At 49.3% G+C, this 22,865-nt stretch overlaps 1 protein-coding gene across 4 annotated transcripts in view; it reads right to left on the minus strand.

The window, feature by feature from the left end:
* The window catches only part of HIVEP3 (HIVEP zinc finger 3), a 477,777-nt gene that overhangs the window by 53,720 nt on the left and 401,192 nt on the right, over window positions 1-22,865 (minus strand). For all 4 annotated transcript variants that reach the window (XM_086716639.1, XM_086716637.1, XM_086716638.1 and 1 more), the window contains one exon: window positions 3,662-9,275. In XM_086716639.1, coding sequence (XP_086572765.1) covers window positions 3,662-8,719 — 5,058 coding nt within the window. In that variant the 5' untranslated portion in view covers window positions 8,720-9,275. The remainder of the gene's footprint in view (window positions 1-3,661; window positions 9,276-22,865) is intronic.

Raw genomic sequence — 22,865 nt, forward strand, 5'->3', positions numbered from 1 at the left:
CCTTCTGGGGACAGGTCCTTATGCTGGTGTCCTCGGTCATGCCAGCACCCCAAACAGGGCCTGCCTCAGAGAGGATGGGTAAGGAATGCGGAGCAAATAAATGAAGACTCCATCCTGGAGATGAACTGGTCCAGTTCTCTTTTATAGATCAGGAAGTCAAGGTCACCCTCCAAGTTAAGGACATTGCTGGGAGCAGAGTGCAGGCGTCCCGAGGGCCCTGACCATGCTCACTGATGGGCATGCACCTGGAGGGGGGTGTGCAGGCTCTGGCTGGTAGTCTGAGGGAACCCGATCTTTTCACAGAGCTGTGGGCCCCAGTGGGGAGAGCTGGCTCATGAGAGCAACAGGTCCTCTAGACCCTCTGATGGCAGCAGCAGGTGGGCATACCCTTGAATAGGGAGCAGTGATGCTGGGCTGGGGGCTGGGGCCCACGGTGCCAGGAGTGAGATTCTTGCCCTCGTTTATGCTGCTGTCAATCAAGGTCAGGTTTACAGCCAGTGGGAGAAGCAACCATGTCTCTGCGGGCGGGGGCGATCTAAGCCCCAGGCTCCTGTGGCAGCCATGACACCTGCCGCTATAAAGGTGGGTTGGGCTGAGCAGAAAGGTAGCTGGTTGGGCATCAGGGAATCTGAGTTTTGGCTCCACATGGGCTAGTGCGTGCTGAGCCGCCTTTGGGTGGATTACTTCATCTTTCTGGGTTTAGCTCACCTCTGAGGGGATTTAGATCATCCTGAAGATCCAGGTCAGGTAAGTATGCCTATGACTCAGTGACCCCCCCCCCCCAAACAGTCCCTTCAGAATTGGAGATGGGAAACCAAGTGAGGCTATGGACCACGGCTTTGGCAGAAGGCAGCTGACTTCGTGTAATACCCATGGGTTTCCAGAGTTGCTGTTCTCACTCCTATCTCAGCCTGCCATCTGGGCCACCCACAGAATGAGCAAGGGGCCTCCCCCAGGCCGATGGATGACTTCTCTCTCACAACCAGCTGTGATGTCTGGGCTAAGCTGGAGGAGGCTGGTTTGGGTGGCAATGAACCACTCTATCAGGAAACACTGCTGGAACGGAGCAGGTGGGCCAGGGCTCCATGTTGGCTTTTAAAGACAATAATATGATTGTCTTTCAATCATAAAAACGATTATTGAGTGCCAATGTGCCAAGTACTGTTCTAAACACACTTTGTATATTTTAACTCACTTATCTCCACAGTCCTATGAGCTAAGTATTTTTGGTATCTCTAGTTTACAGATGAGGAAACCAAGGCACAGACAGAGTAGGTAGCTGGCCCAAGGTCACACAGCTAGTAAGCGAGGCAGTGGGATTCAAATCTGGGAAACCTGACACGGGAATCCTTATTCCTTCTGTTTGCTATATGTGGTTGTCAAAATGATCCCCAAGGAGAAAGAAGCAGGAGAAACCTGGGGAATGATTGGAATGTGGCTCCCACATGAACTTTTGTATAAGCTTGAGTTCCTCCAGGGCTTATGTACAGAAAAAAGTACCTATGACCAAACTCAAACCCAATAGGGTGACCTAGACCTTCATGAAGACAGTTTGGAAGATCTTTAAAATGCTAAGATAACCTGAAGGGCCTTTTCAGAGCTACTAACAGAGAACAGAAGCTCCAAGCTCAGTACAGTAAAGAACTTCCCTGGAGCACTGTCCAAAGATAGGTTGGGTTGTACCAATAGATGGTGAGCTCCCCATCACGGGAGATATGCAAGCAGTGGCCAGAGAGAGAGAGGTGTAATTGTAGCAAGGCATCAAGCAGTGGGCCATGCAGTTAATATTAACGCACCAGACTGGCACACTTCTGGCAGGAAATCTGCCAGCGAATCTGTTGAGTTATTCCGAGAAAAAGTTTGCAGGTTTCAGCTCATTTTATGAAAGCGGCATTTTAAGCAAAAGACTGCTGAACTCCATTAAGCTAAATTAACTCTTACTTTTTCGTAAATGGCCTTTCAGTGTACAGTCATTAAAGCGGGGAGGCAGCCCAGATCATTTGAAAGGGCTCTGGAGTGAGGTCTAATTTTGAATCCAGGCTCCGCCATGTCCCGTGCAGCCCTGTACAGGTTACCTAACTTCTCTGTGCGTTGGCATTCTCATCCATAAAATGGTGATGTAGTACCCTAACTTTCAAGGTGGTTGTGAGGATGAAAGTGAAGTCTAGCACACCACTTGGCCCACAGCAGGGGCACAAGAAGCTGTAAGTATGAATATAAGCATAAAAGCATTTTGGGAGTAGACGTAGCCAGCAAGATACACAGGAGAGCAAATCAGTCATGATTTGCCACTTTATGGCAAAAGTGGAAATCTCATTTAGGGACGTCCGTAGACTGACAGGACAGTCAGAGAATACATCTGGGAAACAATCCTGTGAAGCATATCCAGCTGAGCTAAGGACAAACTCAGTGCACAAATTTCACTCAATGATAAAAGAGGAGGACGCAAACACAGGAGAAGTTCCAGAACACAGTTTTGTTCATTTATCTGTAAGATGAATTTAGTTTAGTGGATTTATGCCTGATTTGAGCAAAGCATCTGGCCTGACGACACACTGATGAACATTTTCAAATTTGCAGTCACTTTTACGGCCTTCTTTCCTCAAATATTTGGAAGAAGAAAAAATTGAGTCTCTGGAGTCAGATCTAAGTGCAAATTCTGGGTTTGCCAAACATCTACCATATATGGCCTTGACTTCTCTCACCCCTGACCCTTGGGTCCCTCATCTATAGGATGAGGAGGAGATGGTCCCCCTGCCTCATAAGTAGAAATAACCACTGACTGGATTCAAGGGCCCAGCACAGCGCCTGGCACACTGAGGCTACTCAATCGACAGAACAATGTCAATCGGCCGACATGGCACGGCCGGGGTCCTTAGGCTGGCCTTATCAGGGTATGGAGTTGTTTGGGTATCTGAAGCAAAGTTGGAAATATCAAATTTCCAATTTCCTGAACTTGCAGGGGTCACTCTATGGCTCCCGGAGCAGCCTCAGATCAGAGGCAACGGAGGAGTACATGTGAACCCTTAGGGAAAGGTGCTGCCACGCAGCACAGCTGTGAGTGATCTTGCCCCCTACTGGTGAGGGGGAGCGCTGCAGCCAACACTTTCTTTTCCAGCCAGCTCGTGGAAAAGAAAGAAGAAATATTTCAGGAGTTGTTTGTGCCAAATTCTAGAAACTCTGGGAGTGGGAAGATTCTGAGTGGTATCCAGAGAATGGAAATAGCAGGTGTAGAGAATAAGAAAAGCAGGAAAAGGCTGACAGGACAAGGAAGGAACGTGGGCAGTGGCATAAAGTTTTGAAATTGCTGCAGACTTTCCCATCAGCCAAGGTTTCCGATTCAGTCTTTTGGAGATTTTTTTTTTTTTTTGTCCTGACTCAGATGGTGTCTTTGCTTTTACAATAGAAACTACTAATGGGAAAGCAGGATCACTTTAGAGCTTACTTTATCAAAATGTATCTAGTCTGACGATGAGGGACACACAAAGAAACCCAATAAATATGTTTTCTCATATGGTGGTCAGTCACAGCTGACAGAGAGGAAATCTGCCCACTGGTTCTGCTCTAGTGATGCAAATAGAACTTGAGGAGAGTGTGCCTTTAAAAGCTCAGCACAGGCTTCAGCAATACAGCAAGGAGAAGGAGAACAAGGCAGACTTACCTCTGTCATGCGGGGCTTGCGGGAGCTGGATGGCACAAGCCTTCCTGTCTCAGGATGCGGAGCTGTGGCCATGGTATATGTTTCTTTGCTCACCTTCTGCTTAGACCTCAGGAGGGACAAAGCAGCTTTAGTGGAAACCCCCGGAAGGTTGGGGTTGTACAAACTTATGCACCAACCAGCGTAAACAGAGGACCTCCTATCTGCATGCTGGATGTGATTTGGCTTAATGTAGTTTAAATAGCACCAACTGACATTAGTGGTCGTGTGGAGGCTGGGGAACTGCAGTACCTTCTTTGAGTCCGTACCTTCTTGCGACTTGGCTGGTCTGGGGGACGTTTCTGACAGAGGCAGCGAGCTGGAAGGTGCCAGTGGAGGGAGGTCAGGTTGTTCCTTGGAATCTTCTTTCTTCACACTCAGTGAGGGCAGCCCTCTTCGGTGAGGCTTAGCGGATGGCTGGGCGTATTCCTTCAAAGCCTCTGAGCCTGGGGCCGTCACATGGGACAACGAGGAGTGAGGAAGGGGACTGATTTCCTTCGGGTCAGACGGATCTGAGGATAGGCTGGACAGTGTTTCTAGCTCCCTCCTGGCCTGGCCCTGGCTACCCAAGTGGGATTTCTCCGGCCTCTTGCCGTCCTCCGTGCTGGTGAGCACCACGCTGCATGGTTTTACCAGCTCAAGTTTTTCATCTGCCTTGGAAGCCTCCTCTTCCTTCACCCTTTTTTGCTGCTGGGTTTCCATGGTAAGTTCAAGGCTGCCAGCTGGTGAAAGGACACGTTTGCTCCCCCCGACCGTTGAAGAACTCCCCTCTGGGCTCAGGACGCTCTCTGAGGACAGGGAGGCGCCTTTTCTTTCGGGCAATGTCACAGGCACTCTCAAGTATGGAGTCGGGAAACCTCTGCTCTGCTCTTCGCTCACCCCAGCCGACCCAGGCCGGACCTCGTACACATCCGTCCCACACACAGTTGTCCCTTTGCACGGGGGCTCCTCAAACTTGGGAAGAGTCACGGTTGTTGAGCTGCTCTGGGACTGGGTGACCAGGATCTGGGACAGGGTGGTGTACATGGCACTCCCATAGGACGGCATGTTGGTCTGAATGCGGACGGGCACAACCAGGGATACCATGGTGTCTGGGCAGGCGGGCAGGGTCAGTGGGGGGGCTGATGTGGGTGCCGAGCAGCTGGCCGGGGGAGCCACGGGGGACAGCTGGACATTGCTGCTGTACTCTGTGCTGGGGGAGAGGCCGGCGGTTCCCGTTGCCAGCGGGGCCGGGCTGGTTTTGATCTGGGGCAGATGGCTCTCCACGTCACCGGGGAGCGGAAGCGAGAACTGGGATTGCAGAGGCAGGAAAAATCCAGAAGAGAGTGCCGACGAGGCAGGGTACGGCACGGGAAGAAACGAAGGGGGCTGCCGGAAGGGGAGGCTGGCTGGGTGAGGCATGAGCTGGGGGAGGTGGAGCTGGCCCGGGTGCAGAACGGTGGGCTGGAGGGGAAGTGGCGGGGCTTGAAATAAGGAGGGAGGAAGTGGCGGCATGGAGTACGGGGCGGAGAGGAGGCTGGACATGGCCTGGGTGGAGAAGAATTCTGAAGACTGTCCTGGCTCGTGCTGCAAGAGGGGCTGGAAGGAGAAGAGGGAGACGGGTGGGGGCAGGTAGGGTTTCTCATGCAGGGGGAGCTGGGCAACGGGGTGGTGGAACGCCTGCAGAGCTTCTGTGTAGGGCGGAGTGGACCCCAGCTGGGGTCTGTCCTGCCCCTGGCTCTTGCCTCCCGGGTGCCCGCTGTGCGAGGTGGCCGCCGAGGATATCTGGGGCAGTGAGCTTTTGGCGGAAGGCTTACTGCATGAGGGCTTTGGTTCCTCGCTCTCCTGTCGTCCCTTGGGGGCGGCCTCTGGCTCAGTTTCTGGAGGCCTGCTCAGAGAGGCCTGTCTCACCAAAAAGCATTTCCTTCTCTCTGGCGGGGCTGTGGGGGCCGCCGGGGCAGCGGGAACCGCTGGGGCCGGCGCCGAAGAGCCTGTCAGGGACAAGCTGCCGTAGTCGAATGATTTGCTGCGTGTCTCAGTCATGTGGGTGGAGTGGGAAATGTTGGGGCTCTGCTCTGAGGCTGACCTCCGCATCTCTCGGGCGTGCGGGTGGTGGCTGGGGACGGTCAGCATGTGGGTGCCCAAGGGTTTGGGGCGCGTGTCGGACGAGAGCCCGGGGGCCTCGGCTTTCCCGTGGTCATCCCTCTCGAAGGAGGCGGAGCGGCTGGACCCGCTCAGAGAGACACCGCTCTCCTGGCTGGGGCTGCGAGACAGGGGCGCGGAGGACTCGAAGCTGGACTCCCCCGATGACTGGGCCATCTCTGCCAGGCGCAGCCTCTTCTTCTTAGGGGGCAGCTTCTCTGCCGGGAGCTGGGCAAGCGTCTGGCTGCGCTGGGGCCACTGGAATCCCTCTGTCTTCTCGGGCTCCTTGGGAGGTGGCTCAGGCTCCGTGTCTGGCCGGTCGGGCTCCTCCGTCACCAGGATCTCGGGGACCTGGATGTTGGGCTGGCGGACCAGCCTGGGCTGCAGGGAGTGGGCGGAGCGTCCGTGTGGGGCGGGCGGGGGCGAGGAGAACGGGGCCGGGGGCTTGTCTTCCCCTTCCAGGCCGCTGGGCTGCTCCAGGGAGTCGGACTTCTCGAAGGAGCTGGTGTGCTGGATGACGGAAATTTCTTTGGACGTTGTTCTCCTCTCCTTCCCCGACTCGAGACCAGACCCTGGCTTGGGAGTCCTCGGCGGGAAGCCCGCAGGTCCCTCCAGGGAGGGCACTGACTTACTCGGTTCTGCTGGTGACTTGGTGGACTCCGGGGGAAGGTTCCGAGCAGCATCGGATGGCCCGGGGCTGCCAAACTGACTTTTAGTCGACTCAAAGGCAGGCGGCTCTTCCTCATCCCCGAGGCTCTTCTCCTTCCTCCTCTTCCTCAGCGGAGTGAGCTCCAAGGTGGTCCCCAGCTTGTAATGCATCATCTGGGACCAGGGCTCGTGCTCAGCCTGACTCTTTTCGGCTTCTGGGGACACGTGAGCACCTGCAGAGACGGGCTTTGTGATCTGCAGCTCCGAGCAGTAGTACTTCCTGTGGGCTTCGTAATTGTCCCTTTTCTTGTACCGAGCACCGCATATATTACATTCATAGATCACCCCTTTCGTTTTCAAGCCCTTCTTGGTCTTTTTGGTGAGGTCACTTTCCTTGGGTTCCGGCTCGTCCGCGGGTTTGGAGGCTGTGTCTTTGCTACTGGGCCCGGCCTCCTCGGAACTGTACTCCCCTCCCAAAGGTAGTTCGATGGCCGGCTGGCGCTTGAGCATCCGGGGGTGGGAGGTAAGCACTTGAGTGCTGCGGCTCAGGGCTTCGGACTCGGTGACGTGGTCGTCGAACGAGTAGCTACCTCGGAAGGTGTGATGGGGGGTACTGAGGGTGCAGGTGGCGGAAGGCATTGAGTGGCTTCTCAGCAGAGGCACAGGGGGGGTGGTGCTGGGCGGGTGCTGGAGGCTCAGCAGTGATTGTTCGGGCTTCGTCGTTTTCTCGCCGTGGGACGACAGGGGCTCCCGGTAGAGGCTGGATTTGGGGGACTCCATGCTGCTGCGCCGGGACAGCGAGCTCCTCCTCGGCTTCACGCTGTCTATCTCACTGGTGTCCACCACGGCCTCGTTGATGGTGATGAGCTTGGTGATGTGCTCTATGACCTGCGTCCGGGGCACAGACAAAGGCACCAGGCTGGGCTTGTCTTCGGTGGACAGCGGCAGGAGGGGCTGCGTGGACGTGGCCGTCAGCATGGCGGTCCGCTGCCCGATCCGCCCGCACTTGCCGAAGATGATCTCGGCATAGGACCTGGCGTTGGTGTTCGGGGGGCTGACCTGCTGCTCGGCGCTCTCAGAGCGGGAGAAATATCCAGACTCCGTGCTCCCTTTGCTGCCCGGGCTCAGAAACGCCTGCTCGTCCATCACCTTTTTCCTCTCACTCAAGCGGAGGGCCAGCTTCTGCTTTATCGTGTGGGTGTCTTCGGGTTTCTGGCTCAGGGGGTGTTCGGAGGAGGGTTCCGAGAACGGGGTGGGGTCCTCAAGCGACGGGGCTGAGCTGGACTGGGACAAGGAACAGCGGTCGTGACTGGAGCCCTGGCTCCCAGAGCTGTACAAGCCGCTGGACAGGAGGGGGTGCTTGGGCCTGGGGGAGAGCTCTGTGGGGTGGGCAGACGTGGTGCCTGTTTCCTCTTCTGAGTCTGTGCTTTCCCCCTCGGTGGGCTCCTCGAACTCCTCCCCCGGGATCCTCTCCATCTCCAGCCCCGGGGGGTACATCTCGCCGCCCACCCCGGAGGCCAGGCCGGCTTTGATGCGGTGGGCGTGGGACTTCCTGTGCTTGTACAGGTTACTCTTGGTCTTGAAGGAGAAGCCGCAGGGGCCGCAGGGGTAGGGCCTCTCGCCCGTGTGCGAGCGGATGTGTTTCTGGAGCACGCTGGGCTTGGCGCATGGCCGGCTACAGTACTGGCATATGTACTTGCCGGGCTTCTGCGGCTTCCTCTCCTTCTTGGGCGCCTCTTCTGGGGGCTTCAAGGTGACCTGGGAGGGACGGGGCACAAAGACTTTGGGGATGCCAGGCAGGTCCTCGGGGGGGATGATGGAAGCGTGGGAAGGCAGGAGCTGGCTTGGAGGATGGAGCCCAGGGGTCACGAAGGAGCTTGAGGGTCCAGGTCTCATGGGGTCGACCAGCTGCCACGCGGACCCCTCCAGGAGATGCTCCGGTTTGCCGGGCGACATGAATGCTGGTGTCAGAGGGTGCTGCGGAAGCTTCGAGATGGGGACGGAGGTTTCAATGGAGGACCTCTTAGGGCCTGTTTTCTCCTGAGAGCCTTCCCTAAGAACCGACGAGGGGCCCGGGAAGGGCTGCGGGGCGAGGAGCTCTTGGAGGGGGCCCTCTGGGGTGGCAGTCGTGCCGCTGCCTGGGTACGGGGCACTGGACGAAACACTGGCCTGCACGGCCTCTCCTTTGGTCAGCCGCTTCCGGGGACTTCCCTCAGCCTTCTTGGTGCCCTTGACACTTTGTTCAGGATCCATGACCTCCACAGAGACTTCAGATGCTATTCAGGGAGGGTCGGGGCAGGCTGCATTTATGAATAATCCAAGTGTCCCAAGGAGGCGTCTGGCTTTGGCCACATTGGTCAAGAGCTGCCGGAAGCCAAACCCAAGATGGGCTTTGGGAGTTTTGTTTTTTGTTTATTTTATTTTTTTTGCGAGTGTCACTGGCTGCGAGCGGACTCGGAGGAGGTCATCGGGGCCCAAACTATTCACACTGGTGAGGCATGGCCCTCTACTTCGAAGACAGAAAATGCGCCAGCACTTTCTGCCTGAATGTCTGTCCTGGAAACGTCATGAAGGATGTCAACGTTGCCATCCTAGTGTTTCAGTTGGCAGTGGCAAATGGCCACCCACGAGTCCCCTGTGTGCTATGCGAACGGTTGGAGGCTGGAGACATCTGTGTGCACGGCCCGATCATCCCTGGTCCCCACACTAGACAAGCCACGCTGGGCGCCTCGGGCAGCTCCGGCCGGCCCCTGCTCCCCTCTGGTCCCGTGTTGGAGATCAGTGGCCGCAGAGGGGAATTCACGCTCTTCTGTTTGACAAAAGCACACACACAGAAATACACACACAAGAGAAGAGACAGTTACTGCAACTTATCCACGGCCCGTGCAGCAGGAGTCTGTGAGATGTGCTGATATCCCTACAAGGTTAACCAGGGAGGTTCGACCAGAAGTCACAGCCCCTGACTCTAAGCACCCAAGCAATGGTCCGAACCTCCCTCACCCGCATTCACGGTGGTGTTGGGTGACTTGAATGTCACCTGTGGTGTTCCGGGAACTGCAGGGCAGTTGGGGATGGGAGGCCTCTGAGGCAGGGTCAGCTTGCGAAGCCTCAGCTGCCCAAGCTGTAAAATGGGATAATATCAAGTCCTGCCTCAACTGTGCCTCAGGGCCGTGATGGAGTCCAACATGTTAGTGGATATAGATGCCACGAGACAAAGGTGGGTTTGTCCTACAGCTGGTCCTCCTGTGGTGCAGGGGGAGGTGCCGGTGTGTTATTCCGGGATGAGTTTTCCAAGGGATAGGTTTTTCTCGGGTTAGCGTTATTCCCTCTCTGGCCCTGGGCTCTGAAGGTGGCCAGGAGGGGCACCATTCACGGCTTGCGTCTCCCTTGCTGACCCAAGCCTGGGTTTCATGCTGAAGGTAAAACCACCACCCCAGGCTGTGGAGGCTCACAGTCTAACACAGCCATGACTACTCCATCAAGAAATAGCTAGAAGGATCATTCTGGCAGGTTCCTCCAGTTTTTCCTAGCAGTCAAAGAGGAAAGGGAGATGTGGTCCGTCACAGAGTCCCTACAGTCAGAGAGGAAGAAATATCTAAGTTCTTTGCAGGAAGCAAAGTCTTGCTTGAAAACAGCTTTTTCATGTGGCACTTCAGACAGGGGCAGTGAATGGTGCACAAGGTCACCTCTGTCTTCAAACGACATCCCCCCGGCAAACAGGTGACTGACTTTTGCCAACAGAAGGTCACAACGCAGCCAGGGCTATTCTTTGAGCAAGTCAAAGGCCTCCTGTAACTCAGGCAGAGGAGGCATCCTCACAGGGCAGGCTGAGTGCGGGGAAGGCAGACGAGTCTCGTTTCTCATATCACCATCAGTAGGGTGGCCAGGTAAGATATCACCCAAACTGGGGCATTTTTGAGAGTGAAAGAGGCACTATATTACCAACTACGGAGCAGCAATGGGAACCAACCAGGGCTGTCCCAGGCAAGCTGGAACAATGGTTCCCTTATAATCAATAGTCACCTTTGTGACTCAAACCAGGCACAAGCGCTGTCTCAGGGTGTCTGCTGCAAACTTTTCAGCTTTGCTCTGGGGGCTGAAATCCCACTATGGCCTCCTAATGGATTCTTAGAGATTGGGTGTCTAGTCAAATCCCCTCACTTGACATATGAAGAGGTTGAGGCTAGAAGGATAATGTGATTTTCCCTTAATCTTGCACAGGGATGGCAAGCGGGGCCAGAACACCCTGTGCCTCCCAACCCCTGGTCAGGGCTCCGTCCCTCAATGAATAAATGCCCTCTATGCCTTCTGCGGCTCAATGGACACAGCAGTCTATGGCTCCATGTTCTATGAAAGCAATGGCTTGGCCCCAAGGGGCATGGCCATATCCCTGGAGAGTATCTGCAGGTGTCTAGAGGCTTAACAGAAAAGGAGGTCTTCCAGCTTTCATTCTGACCTTGCTGTGGCTGCTGGAAAGGAGAAATGGGGAGCCCAGCTAAGGCTGAGAAGACCACCATGATGGCATTACCCAGGGCCTCGCTTATCTAACCTAAGTTAGGACGAGGCAGAGAGGTCATTTGCAGTGTGGACAGAGAACTATTCTCCTGGCTGGAACTCCTGGGCCTGGTTGCACCTGGTGGGGACCCTTGGGTGCTGTGTGTGGATCATAAAGGGTCTACTATACTTACTATTTCTATTGACCCGTTCATGCAAGGATGTCAAAGCATCCCCCAAATACTAGCTACTGGTAAGCTTTGCTTCTTCCGGTGGATGGATGGAACCCTGTGGCATGACTGAGTCTGAGCGGGGGTCAGTTGGCCAAGGAGGACACTAACATTGTTGAGCCCTATGGTCCTCCCTTCTCTCCAGGGGTAGGTGGGGAAGCGTCCCAACGGCTGAGGTTTGGAGCAGCTCGCAGGCCAGGTAGGAGGGGTGGGTGGATGAGGAAGACAGTTAGGTGACTGTTGTGTCATCAGGTGACTCACTGGGCTGGCACTACCCAGGGTCAGCAGCCAGCCTCTACCTGTGAGCTGGGCCTGGTGCTTTTATAGAGAGGGCCCTTCTGCCCACACTCTCTGAGGGAGGAGCGACCAGGGCATGTCCACACCATGGAGTCAGTAAGGCCTGTGAGCCGGAAGGCCCATCCTTTCCCTCTTCAGCAGGGTACCTGAGCCACGGGGGACGATGACCAGTGCAGAGCCACACTTGCCCTCGGGCTCCTGGGCCAGTGCTCTGTGCTGCCTTGATTGTACTTCATGACAGGTCTGAGTTGCTTAATACAAGGGGCAGTGGGAGGGGGCAGCTGGAACCGCGGGTATAGACATGGGGCAAACCTTCGAGAACTAAGAAGGCTTCAGTCTTGGAATGGACTGCAATTCAGACTGGCATGAACACTTTCTTAACATTTTAACTCCTTTAGAAGGTCAATGTCTTTTATTTTTTTAGTGTTTCATTTATTTTTTGAGAGAGAGAGAGAGAGAGAGCACAAGTTGGGGAGGGGCAGAGAGAGAGGAGGACAGAGAATCTGAAGCAGGCTCTGTGCTGACAGGCTGACAGCAGTGAGCCCGACGCAGGGCTCAAACTCATAAACTACGAGATCATGATCTGAGCCAAAGGCAGATGCTCAGCTGGCTGAGCCACCAGGCACCCCTAGAAGGACAAGTTCTAATCACTGTGACCAAGTGACACCAAGAAAATGGTTCTTTTATCCCTTCTATGCTGAGGGTACGTGTAAAATTTTAATATAAACTTGAAGTAACAGAGAAAAAAGCTGCTTCTCCAGAGAATTGGTACTTATCAAAGTCATGACATAAGGTCAGAGGCAGAGGGTTTTGCTGACAGGGTCCAGGAGCCTGGCTAACTGGGGCCAGAGGGAGGAAAGGCATCACCTGATGATGGTGGCAGAATGGCCATGGGGTCCGTGTTGTCTGCCACTTAGGCCACAGCCCTCAGAGAGCTCTGGCTTAGAAACCAGCTTCGAACCACAAGGAGAAACTGAGCTTCAAGAGCCAGCAAGTTAGCATATCAGACAACTCAGCCTCCACTTCTGGAAGCTTCCATAAGTCTAGCTGTCAGCTCAACAGGGAAGAGAGCAGGGTGCTGGGGCTGGAGACCCACAAAGCATTAGAATATCCTCTGCAGACTCGTGTAAGTGTAACCACATGCTATATTCCTAGAAGGGGAAATACTTGGCCAAGAGGAATTTACCCTGAAGCTTTTGCTGGGTCCTGACAAATAGCTCTCCCCAAGGCACAAATTTACACACCTGCCAGTTGCGTGTGAGGACTGTTTCTCCAAACTCCTTCCTACCTAGAATATAACCAAACTCTTTAACATTTCCTAACATGAGAGGCAAAATAGTTGTGTTAGCTTCCTCCTACTGTTGTCACAAACTATCACAAACAGTGCCTTAAAACAATCCAACTTACCATCTTATGGTTCTAGAGGTCAGAAGTCTGACATGGGTTTTCACTAGGCTAAAATCAAGGTAGGGCTACATTCCCAACCTTCTTCTCGCCAGGGCCTGCAGGGAAGAATCGCTTTTATTACCTTCTCCCACTTCTAGAGCCTGCCTGCATCCCTTGGCACAGGGTCCCTTCTGTCCTCAAACCCATCCAGCAAAGGATATCCGGCCATATCCTTCTCACACTGAATCATGAATGCTGACTACCCTGCCTCTCTTTTTCCCTTGTAAGGACTCTTGTAATGACATTGGGCCCACCTGGATAATCCAGGCTCATGTCCTACCTGCAGACTCTTAATTTAATCACACATGCAAAACTCATTTGGCCACAAAAGGTAACATACTTACAGGTTCAGGGATTAAGATGTGTGACATCTTTGGGGGTCATTATTCTGCCGACCACAATGATATCTTATTTTTCTTACATCTGTGTTTCTTGATGTCTAGTGAAGCTTAGGGTTCTGCATAAACTTATTAACCCATTATTTCATTCACGGGATTATCTTTCATATCCTTTGTGTATGTTTCTAAAAATTATATTTTTCTTATTGGTTTATGTAAACTCTTTAGATACTGGGCATTTTCATCCTTTTTATACTAACTGCAAATATTTCTATCTAGCGGTAGTCTTTAACTTTTCTCAACAGAAAAGTTTGGTTTCTGGGGTGCCTGGGTGGCTCAGTCGGTTAAGCAGCCGACCTCGGCTCAGGTCATGATCTCGCGGTCCATGAGTTCGAGCCCCGCGTCGGGCTCTGTGCTGACAGCTCAGAGCCTGGAGCCTGTTTCAGATTCTGTGTCTCCCTCTCTCTGGCCCTCCCCCGTTCATGCTCTGTCTCTCTCTGTCTCAAAAATAAATAAACGTTAAAAAAAAATTTTTTTTTTAAATAAAAAAAAAAAAGAAAAGTTTGGTTTCTACATGGTCAAATGCAGGGTCAATCTTTCCCTTTTGGACTTTTAGATTTCACGTCCAAGATTATTTTCTAGAATGTCACCTGATTTCTTCTGGTTCCTCTATGGTTTAATTTTTTTCTTTCCTCCCTCTGCCCCTCCACTCTTCTGTTCCTCCATTCCTCACTCCCTCCATCCTTCCCTCTTCTGCTTACTTCCTTTCCATTGGATCTTGGTTCCATTTGGCATTTATTTTTGTATAAGGAACGAAGGAGGGTCAAGCTTAATTTTTTTCCAATACAGGTATCCAGTTGTCCTAACATCATTATTGATGTCAAGACATCAATATTCAGAATCCACCTCACCCCTCTGAAATGCCCTGGGACATTTTCTAAAAGCACAGGTTCTAACCCCATTCCAGATCCACCAAAACAGAAGCTCTGGGAAAAGGGCCCCAGAATCCACATTTTTACAAATCTCTCCATGTAAATCTGACATACACTGTTCTTTTCTACAGAAAAACTCCTCTAAGTGCCTCTTAAAACTAATCACCTTGCCTCTAGGCTCCCAACCTTCCCCACAACACCCCACCATTCACTGTGGGAAGAGAAATCTCTTCAGTTGCCAACCTCACCCAGCCTTTCCCTCTGTCAAGAACTCTCAATAGCTCCCCACTGTAGGGAGATTTCAGCCACGGGCATGTCAGCTCCAACAGGCCCCACCCCACCTTCCCAAGCCTTCTCTCTCCGCCCTGCAGTTTTCACTGTGCATCACCTCTAACTGGCATGCTCTTGACCTCTCTGCGTTTACACACTGCTGTCGTCCAGGGAACAGGGAAAGGAATCTGAATGCTAATCCCACAGAGGAGTTAGGGAATGCTTCCCAGAAGAAGTTGTGTTTGAGCTGGGCCTTGAAAGATGGGGAAAATATTGATGGCTAGATTTGGAAGGAAGGGATTCTAGTCTAGGAGGGAGGTACAACATATGCAGAGCACGGGAGGCTGGAACGTTGCCACAGGGAATGTTGAGTTTGTGGCCTCTGCCCCAGCCAGGGCTTTGGGGCTCCTGAATCCAGAGTGTCTGGGCAAGGACCCCACACTGTGCTGGGGTGAGTTCAGGGCACAGGCAGGAGCTTCCACACATTCCCTCCTACGTCCTAGAATAACAACAACAAAAAGGCCCAAACTGTGAAGGCTCGGTTGTGCCACACATCTTGTGAGTGAGCTGGGGTTAGTACTGGCCCTTGGCCCTTGGAAAGCAGGTGGAGGGCACAGTCCACCCCATTGGGTGGCCAGAGGCAAATTCTTGGCTGGATCAGGTTTTCAGAGCAACCACACACACATGCACGCTCTGGCCTGGATTCACTCATGGAAAATAGGTTCTACCAGGGTCGGACGGACTGCCTATGTTGGGATGAAGTTTTCCACTAACCTAATTTGTCAGCTAGGGGGGGCTTCCTTAAGAAGCCCGGGATGTCAGGCCTGTGGCTTAACCAGTTCATCAGCATCTTCCCAGCAAACCTGTCTCTCCCAGCCTGGACAGAGACTAGGCATTATTCGTCTTCCTATTTCTAGTGCCTGGCACTGGCCCCAGCACTGAGTAAAATATTGAAAATATTTTCAAAATACTTAAGTGAGCATCTACCATGTCCCCAGGCTATACTAAAGATTGACATATTGATCCTCACTCAGGTCCCCGTTTTTGCAGATGAGAGGACCAAGCAAGGCTCCACGAACTGACATTCATTGCTTCAGATAACACAAGAAAGGGCAGAGGCAGGCTTTGAACCCTGAGAGCAGACTGCCACCCAGCAACACCCCCCAAGAGTGCTGACCTTGATCACAAGGGCCCAGATGGACTTCATCTTCCTTCCCAGAGCCCATCCAGGAAGTCTTCCTGGTTAACTACAGCCACCTCCATTTGCACCAAATTCTCTTCCCCATGTGTAAACCACTCTGCATGACTCTGTTCACTTCAGGGCTGGCGTTTCTTGATAAATGCTTTCCCTCCAGTGAGTAGTACATTATTCACTGTCTGGGAGGCTCCCAAATCATTTCCCTTGGATGACTGTGGTTTCTGCAAGCCTACTTTTCTCTCTCCTCCTTCCTAACCCCAAAACCCAGACAGGGCTTGGAATTTCTGCTCACTGGTCAAAGAGCAAAGTCTATTCATAAGAAAGAGAAACCTAGGCATTCCCGGGTGAGTTACACCAGGCTGCTGCTTGTATTCCTGTTAGAGCACCCAGGGACCAAGGTGGAACTGACATCAAAGGGCAGACAAGGTCTCCAGCAACATCCCTGAGGAAAGCAGGAACATGTTTTACAGTCAAGACCAAGAAATAATGCAGACAGAACTCTGCTCCATTAGACCCGGGGAAGGCCAGACTTAGTCCTGAGTATGTGTGGTTGTGACAACTCAGGCATGAGTCCTAACCAGTGTCCTGTGTCTAGGCTGACAGCTGAACTCATATCATGTGTTGGGGCTTTCCGCTTGTTCCACACAATAGCTGTATCAGGCAGGGACCATTGCCATTCTCATGTTACAGATGAGGACACGGGCACAGAATCACGAAGCTGGTAATGGCACAGCCAGAACCTGAACCTGGGCCATTGGGTGATCTCTGCAGTAGACACCCTTTAAGGCAGCAGAGTCCTGGAAGACAGAACTTGGATTCCAGTCATAGTCCTAACACATGGGTAAGTAAATGCTATTCTTAGCAGCCTTCCTTGCCATCATGTGGGCTGGCCTTGTTAAGAGCTTTGTTTCCCCCTTTTATCTAGAAAAGTATCTACAATGTTTAAGTCTTGCACCCATTGACATTGGAAATGAACCACAGTCAGGGGCTGTAGTCTGGCCTCCGTAAGGGTCTGGTGAACCCCCAGATGCTTGTAGTTCATTAATCTTCTAAGTTCTCTATTGTTATAAATCTTGTTATCTATCCACTTACCTAACTCAGCATTTATGTATATCCACCTTGTTTGGTAAAGATTAAAAGAGGTTTCTGGATGCCGGTGAGAGCTGGTGAGCCTCTGAACTTAACTCGACCTGCTTATCTAAGTGGTCCAGGCAGTACTTGCGGGTCAAAGGGCTTAGGGAAGAACGAGCCTGAATCGAGAGCTGGGCCGGGTAGGGCAGACTTGTCTTCTGGCCATTGCGTTCTGCCAGTCTGTCATCAACACTGCCTAGGAAACACCTGCACTCCACATTTGGCCGTGGCCTGCTCTCTCATTAGTTTACAGCAGGTCTCTAGCTGTCCCTTGGATGGTTTTTTTGTTTCTACACAAATGACCATGGTATAAAAGGAACTCTTGTCTACAAGCCTCCTGGGTTGTTAAGGTTCTTTGGTCTACTATGAAGGGCAATTGATAGACTACACTATAACACACACACACATACACACACACACACACACACACACACACACACACACACATTATAGAATAAACTATATAAAGAAAAATGACCAGGGAGACTGGGCAGCATATATGGTGCATTCTAAAATTGGACAATGACAAAAGTAGGGACTACCTGTGGTCCATATCATTCTTGCCCACATGGCAGGATGAATGTAACTGTACTAGCAGTGATATGGGAGTTACAATGATCATCTTACAACTCGTTTGTTCATTTATTCACTCAGTCTGCAAGCATTAAATGGGCCTTCTCAATGCCAGACCAGCAATATGAAAACAGACATAAATTATAGACTTTACTCTAAAGTTACAGTAATCAACACAGTATGGTACCAACACAAGGAGAGACCAAAAAAAAAAAAAAAAAAATCATCAATGGAAACAACAAGGTAATGAAACAGACCCCCTCATATATAATTACCTGATTTGTAACTAAGGTGCTATTATATTTGGTGGGGGAAATAATAGTCTTTTCAATACATGGTGCTGAAACAACTGAATATCTATGCAGGAAAAAAAAAAATGAACCTTGGGCCCTACCCCTACCATACACATAAGTTAACATGAAAAGATGATCAGCCTTGATACAAAAGATTAAGTGATAAAGCTAATAGAAGAATACACAAGAGGGGCGCCTGGGTGGCTCAGTCGGTTAAGCGTCCGACTTCAGCTCAGGTGACGATCTCGCGGTCGTGAGTTCTAGCCCTGCGTTGGGCTCTGGGCTGATGGCTCAGAGCCTGGAGCCTGCTTCTGATTCTGTGTCTCCCTCTCTCTCTGCCCCTCCCCCGTTCATGCTTTGTCTCTCTCTGTCTCAAAAATAAATAAACTTTAAAAACAAAAAATTAAAAAAAAAAAAAAAGCAGAATACACAAGAATATATTATCATGAACTTGGGGCCAGCAAAGATTTCTTACACAGTTTACAAAATGCATAATCTCATCATCATAAAGGAAAGGATTGGTAAATTGGGCCTCATTAAAATGAAAAACTTCTGCAGAAAACTTTCTGAACATTGGCAAAATCCTCAGAGCCAAACACCCAACTTCTGTTCATCAGAACGTAATAGAGTAAAAATACAAACCACAGACTGGGAGAAGATATTTGTGATACTTATTCAACAAAGGACTCATCTAGAATATAGGAAGTCCTAAAAATGAGTTTAAAAAGGCAGACAACCCAATTAAAAATGGCCCAAATTAACTCAAAATGTATCAAAGACCTAAACATAAGAGCTAAAACTATAAAACTCTTAGGAGGAAACATAGGGGGAATACTTCATGATATTGGATTTAGCAATGATTTCTTGGATATGACACTAAGAGAACAGGCAATCAAAGTAAAAATAAGCTGGATTTAATCAAAATTTAAAACTTTTGCGCAGGACAGGACATAATCAACAGAGTGAAAAGGCAACCTATAGAATGGGAGAAAATATTGGCAAATCATATATATGAGAAGGGGTTAGTATCGAGAATACATAAAGAAATCCTACATCTCAAGAACAAAAACCAAAAAACCAGATTAAAAAATGAACAAAGGACTTGAATAGACATTTCTCCAAAGGAGATACACAAATGGTCAACAAACAGGAAAAGATGTTCAATATCACTAATCATTAGGGAAATGCAAATCAAAACCATGAGATATCACATCACACACATTGGGAAAACTACCCTACAAAAACAAAAAACAGAAAATAACAAGTGTTGGCGAAGATGTGGAGAAATTGGAACCATTGTGTACTGTTGATGGGAACGTATAATGGGATAGCTTTTATAAAACCGTACGGCACTTCCTCAAAAAAATTAAAAATAGGATTACCATATGATCTGGCAATTCCACTTCTGGGTATAAACTCCAAAACACTGAAATCAGAGTCTCAAAGAAGTATCTGTCCACTCATGTTCATAGTAGCATTATTCACAACAGCCGAAAGTTGGAAGTAACCCAAGTGTTCACTAGGGATGAATGGATACACAAAATGTGGTATATACATCAATGGAATATTATCCTGTCCACCTTAAAATGGAAGGAAATTCTCACACATTCTACCACGTAGATGAACTTTGAGGATATTATACTAAGTGAAATAAGCCAGTCACACAAAAAGAGAAAGAAGTCAGTCACAAAAACAAACAAACAAAAACAACAAATACTGTATGATTCCACTTATATGAGATACTAGAATAGTCAGATTCTTAAAGACAGAAAGAATGGTGGCTGACAGGGGCTGGGGAGGGGTTGAAAAATTGTTGCTTAATGAGTATAGAGCTTCAGTTTTGCAAGATGAAAAGAATTCTGGAGATTCATTCACATTGCACAACAATGTGAAAATCCTTAACACTACTGAACTTCAAAAACAGTTAAGAAGGTAAATTTTATGTTATATGTATTTTACCACAACTTTAAAAAATGGCAAAAGGTTTGAACAGGCATTTAAAAAAACAGGTTATCTAAATGGTCAATAAGCATATGAAAAGGTGTCAGCACCATTACTCATTAGGGAGATATAAATTAAATCTACCCCCCCCCCCCCCCCCCCCCCCGCTCACCAGAATGACTAACACTAAACAGACAAAAGGGTACCAAATGTTGGCAAGGATGTGGAGCAACTGAACTCTTCTTGTCCCACCGTTGGTGGGAAGGTAAGTAGTTTCCGCCTGGACAACTGATAGGCAAAATCTCCATGCCAAACACACGCCCGCCCCATGACCCCAAAATTCCACTCCGAAGAAGATATCCCGCATAAGTGCATGTATCTATCCATCATAAAACACAAACGAGACTGTTCATAGTAGCTTTATCCATAATAGCCAAAAACTAGAAGAAACCTAAATGCCAACAACGAATAGAATGGATGAATAGATTGCAGCATATTCATACAAGAATTATTACATAGCAATAAAAAAGAACGAAGTTCTGCTACAGAAAAAGTATAGATGGATCTCACAGATATAATAATAAGGAATTCAGACACAATAGACTATATACTGTATAATTCCACTTAATTGAAGTGTAAGAATAGGCAAGACTAATTTTATGGTATTAGAAATCAGAATAGTGGTTAGTTTAGCTCTGGTGGGGCAGGTGGATACTGACTAGGAAGGGAAATGCAGGAGATTTCTGGGGTGATAGAAATGTTCCATATATCGATCTGGTTATGTATATATTTCATAAGTGTATATATGTAAGAACTCTTGGCATTGTATACTTCAGATATGTGTATGTAATTGTACATATGTTATGACTCAATAAAAAAAAAAAAAGGCATGGACTTTGCACCTAAAGATACAAAGCCTATAAGGAGAGAGACACAAATAAAACCAGGTAACAAGGTGGGGTAGACGCCATGATGTTAATAGATTGAGTACAGGTTGGGGGTGGAGAGGGAGTTCCTGAGGGTAGGCTTTAGGGAAGGTACACTGGGCTCTGAAGGACGAAGGGATTTCGCCACGCAGAAAAGTCAAAGTGTGGGTTAGTGTGGCAAAGGCAGGATGGTGCTGGGGTGAACCTCGAGCGTGTGAGGAGGCAGGCAGTCCAGCACTGCTAGAAGGTCAGGTCTTCAGAGCACAGGGGTGGGGGAAGCCACTGAGGACACGAATCAAATAAGGCTTCTGATCTGTTTGTTTCAGTGAGCTCTCCATAAACATTTGTTGAACGAACGAATGAGCCTTCCCACAGTCGTGACACATCTGATGCCTGGAGTCACAAAATAGGTGTGCTGTGTGGCAGCAGGTACTGATGCGACGCAGTACTTGTTTGGCCGTGGAGTCCCATTTCTTCTAAAATTATTAATCTCCCCAAAGTCTAGTATCTTCCAGGCCCCAGAATTTGAAACCATCCTCACTCAGTTATGGTACTGACTCCCTGCTATGAAAGCTGAGTAACTTTTTGTCACTTTTTGTTACTTCTCCCCAACTTCCTTCCAACCATCCCACCATATTTGACAGTCACATCTTGGTTGTTTTCTTCGCAGTTGCCTTTAACATCTTCCAATAATCTCCTTAAAGGGCAGTTTCCTTGTCTGTCAGCTTTAGATAATATCTCTCCACTATCTGTCGTGAACAATGAAGAAACGTGTCCGCACTCTCTTCTTTCCACCTCCTTTCCTCTGCCTACTTTCAAATTTTTGTTAGTTATATATTATTACTCTTCCATTGCCATCTTTCATAGCACGCTTCTTCTTTTTTTTTTTTTTTAATTTTTTTTTTCAACGTTTATTTATTTTGGGGACAGAGAGACACAGAGCATGAACAGGGGAGGGGCAGAGAGAGAGGGAGACACAGAATCGGAAACAGGCTCCAGGCTCCGAGCCGTCAGCCCAGAGCCCGACGCGGGGCTCGAACTCACGGACCGCGAGATCGTGACCTGGCTGAAGTCGGACGCTTAACCGACTGCGCCACCCAGGCGCCCCAGCACGCTTCTTCTATAATTAAGCCTAGTCTATAGACTTGGGTGAATTTTAAGAATTGAAGCTAATCAACAATATGATTGTGAAGACACCACTCCCTGGGGAACCACTTAGTATGAATGGACTCAAGAAAAAGAAATGTAATTCCATATGATTGAAACTTCGTGACAAGAAAAGTCTACCATAAGTCAAGAACCAACCCATCTTCCTCTAAAGTATTTACGGCTTCCTTCACTTCTTGAATTGCACGTCATCACCTTTTTGGATTCCCTTTTTGATTGAAATAACTCCAGGAGGTTTTCATTTTCATGTTTCTCCCCAGAAAAATACAGATGACTGAGTAATGAGCTTTCTGAACTCTTACACATAAAAAAATATTTTGATGTCAAAGTTTGAGAGGATAGAATTTGTAGTTCAAAATCAATGTCCTCTACAGTTTTAAAGGCACTGCTCCACTCTCCTTGGGCATCTTGTTTTACTGAAGAGAAATGCTGATGTAAGATCTTATTCTCTCTGGAAGCTTTTTGTTTTTCATTGTTGATATTCCGACATTTCAACAAGATAGGTCTAAATGTTCCTTTTCATTAATTCCTATCTTGAATTCAATCTCTAGGTGTTTCTTCCACTTGGGAAATTTCTTTTGTTATATTGCTGACTATTTCTATCCCCCCCCTCCCTCTGCCATTGTATGTAGTTTCTGCTTCTAGATCTCCTATTTGATGGATACGGAACCTCCAAATCTGGTCTCTATGGATATAAATTTTTTTTTCTCCTGGATGTTTTGCTCTACATTCTGGGATATTAGTTTTAACTTCTAGATGATCAACTTGGCCTTCATTCGTATCAATTGTGTCATTCATTCCACCCACCGAATTTTTTTCAGGAGTTGTAGTGTTAATTTTCAATAATTGTTTCCTTTCCTCTGAGTATTTCCTATTTTTCCCTATTATTTCCTATTTCTCTGATTATTCCATTTCAGAGCAACTGGTTCCTTACTGTTGCATGAAATAATCTCAATTATGGCCAGGGATACTAACGATTATTTATTTTAGGGGTCTCTTATTTTTGAACAATCTGCTTCATCTGGAATGAGCTCTTCTTTTTTTCTTTTTTCCATTTTAGGCCATCTCCTTCTGCTATTTTTTTTCCCCCTCATGTTTGGTCATCCTGGCTGTCTATACGTATCTGTGAATGCAGGACTACATTGTGAATTTGGTATACGTGC

The sequence above is a fragment of the Puma concolor genome, chromosome C1, assembly GCF_028749965.1.
Source record: "Puma concolor isolate L17-30 chromosome C1, mPumCon1.1.hap2, whole genome shotgun sequence".
NCBI lineage: Eukaryota > Metazoa > Chordata > Mammalia > Carnivora > Felidae > Puma > Puma concolor.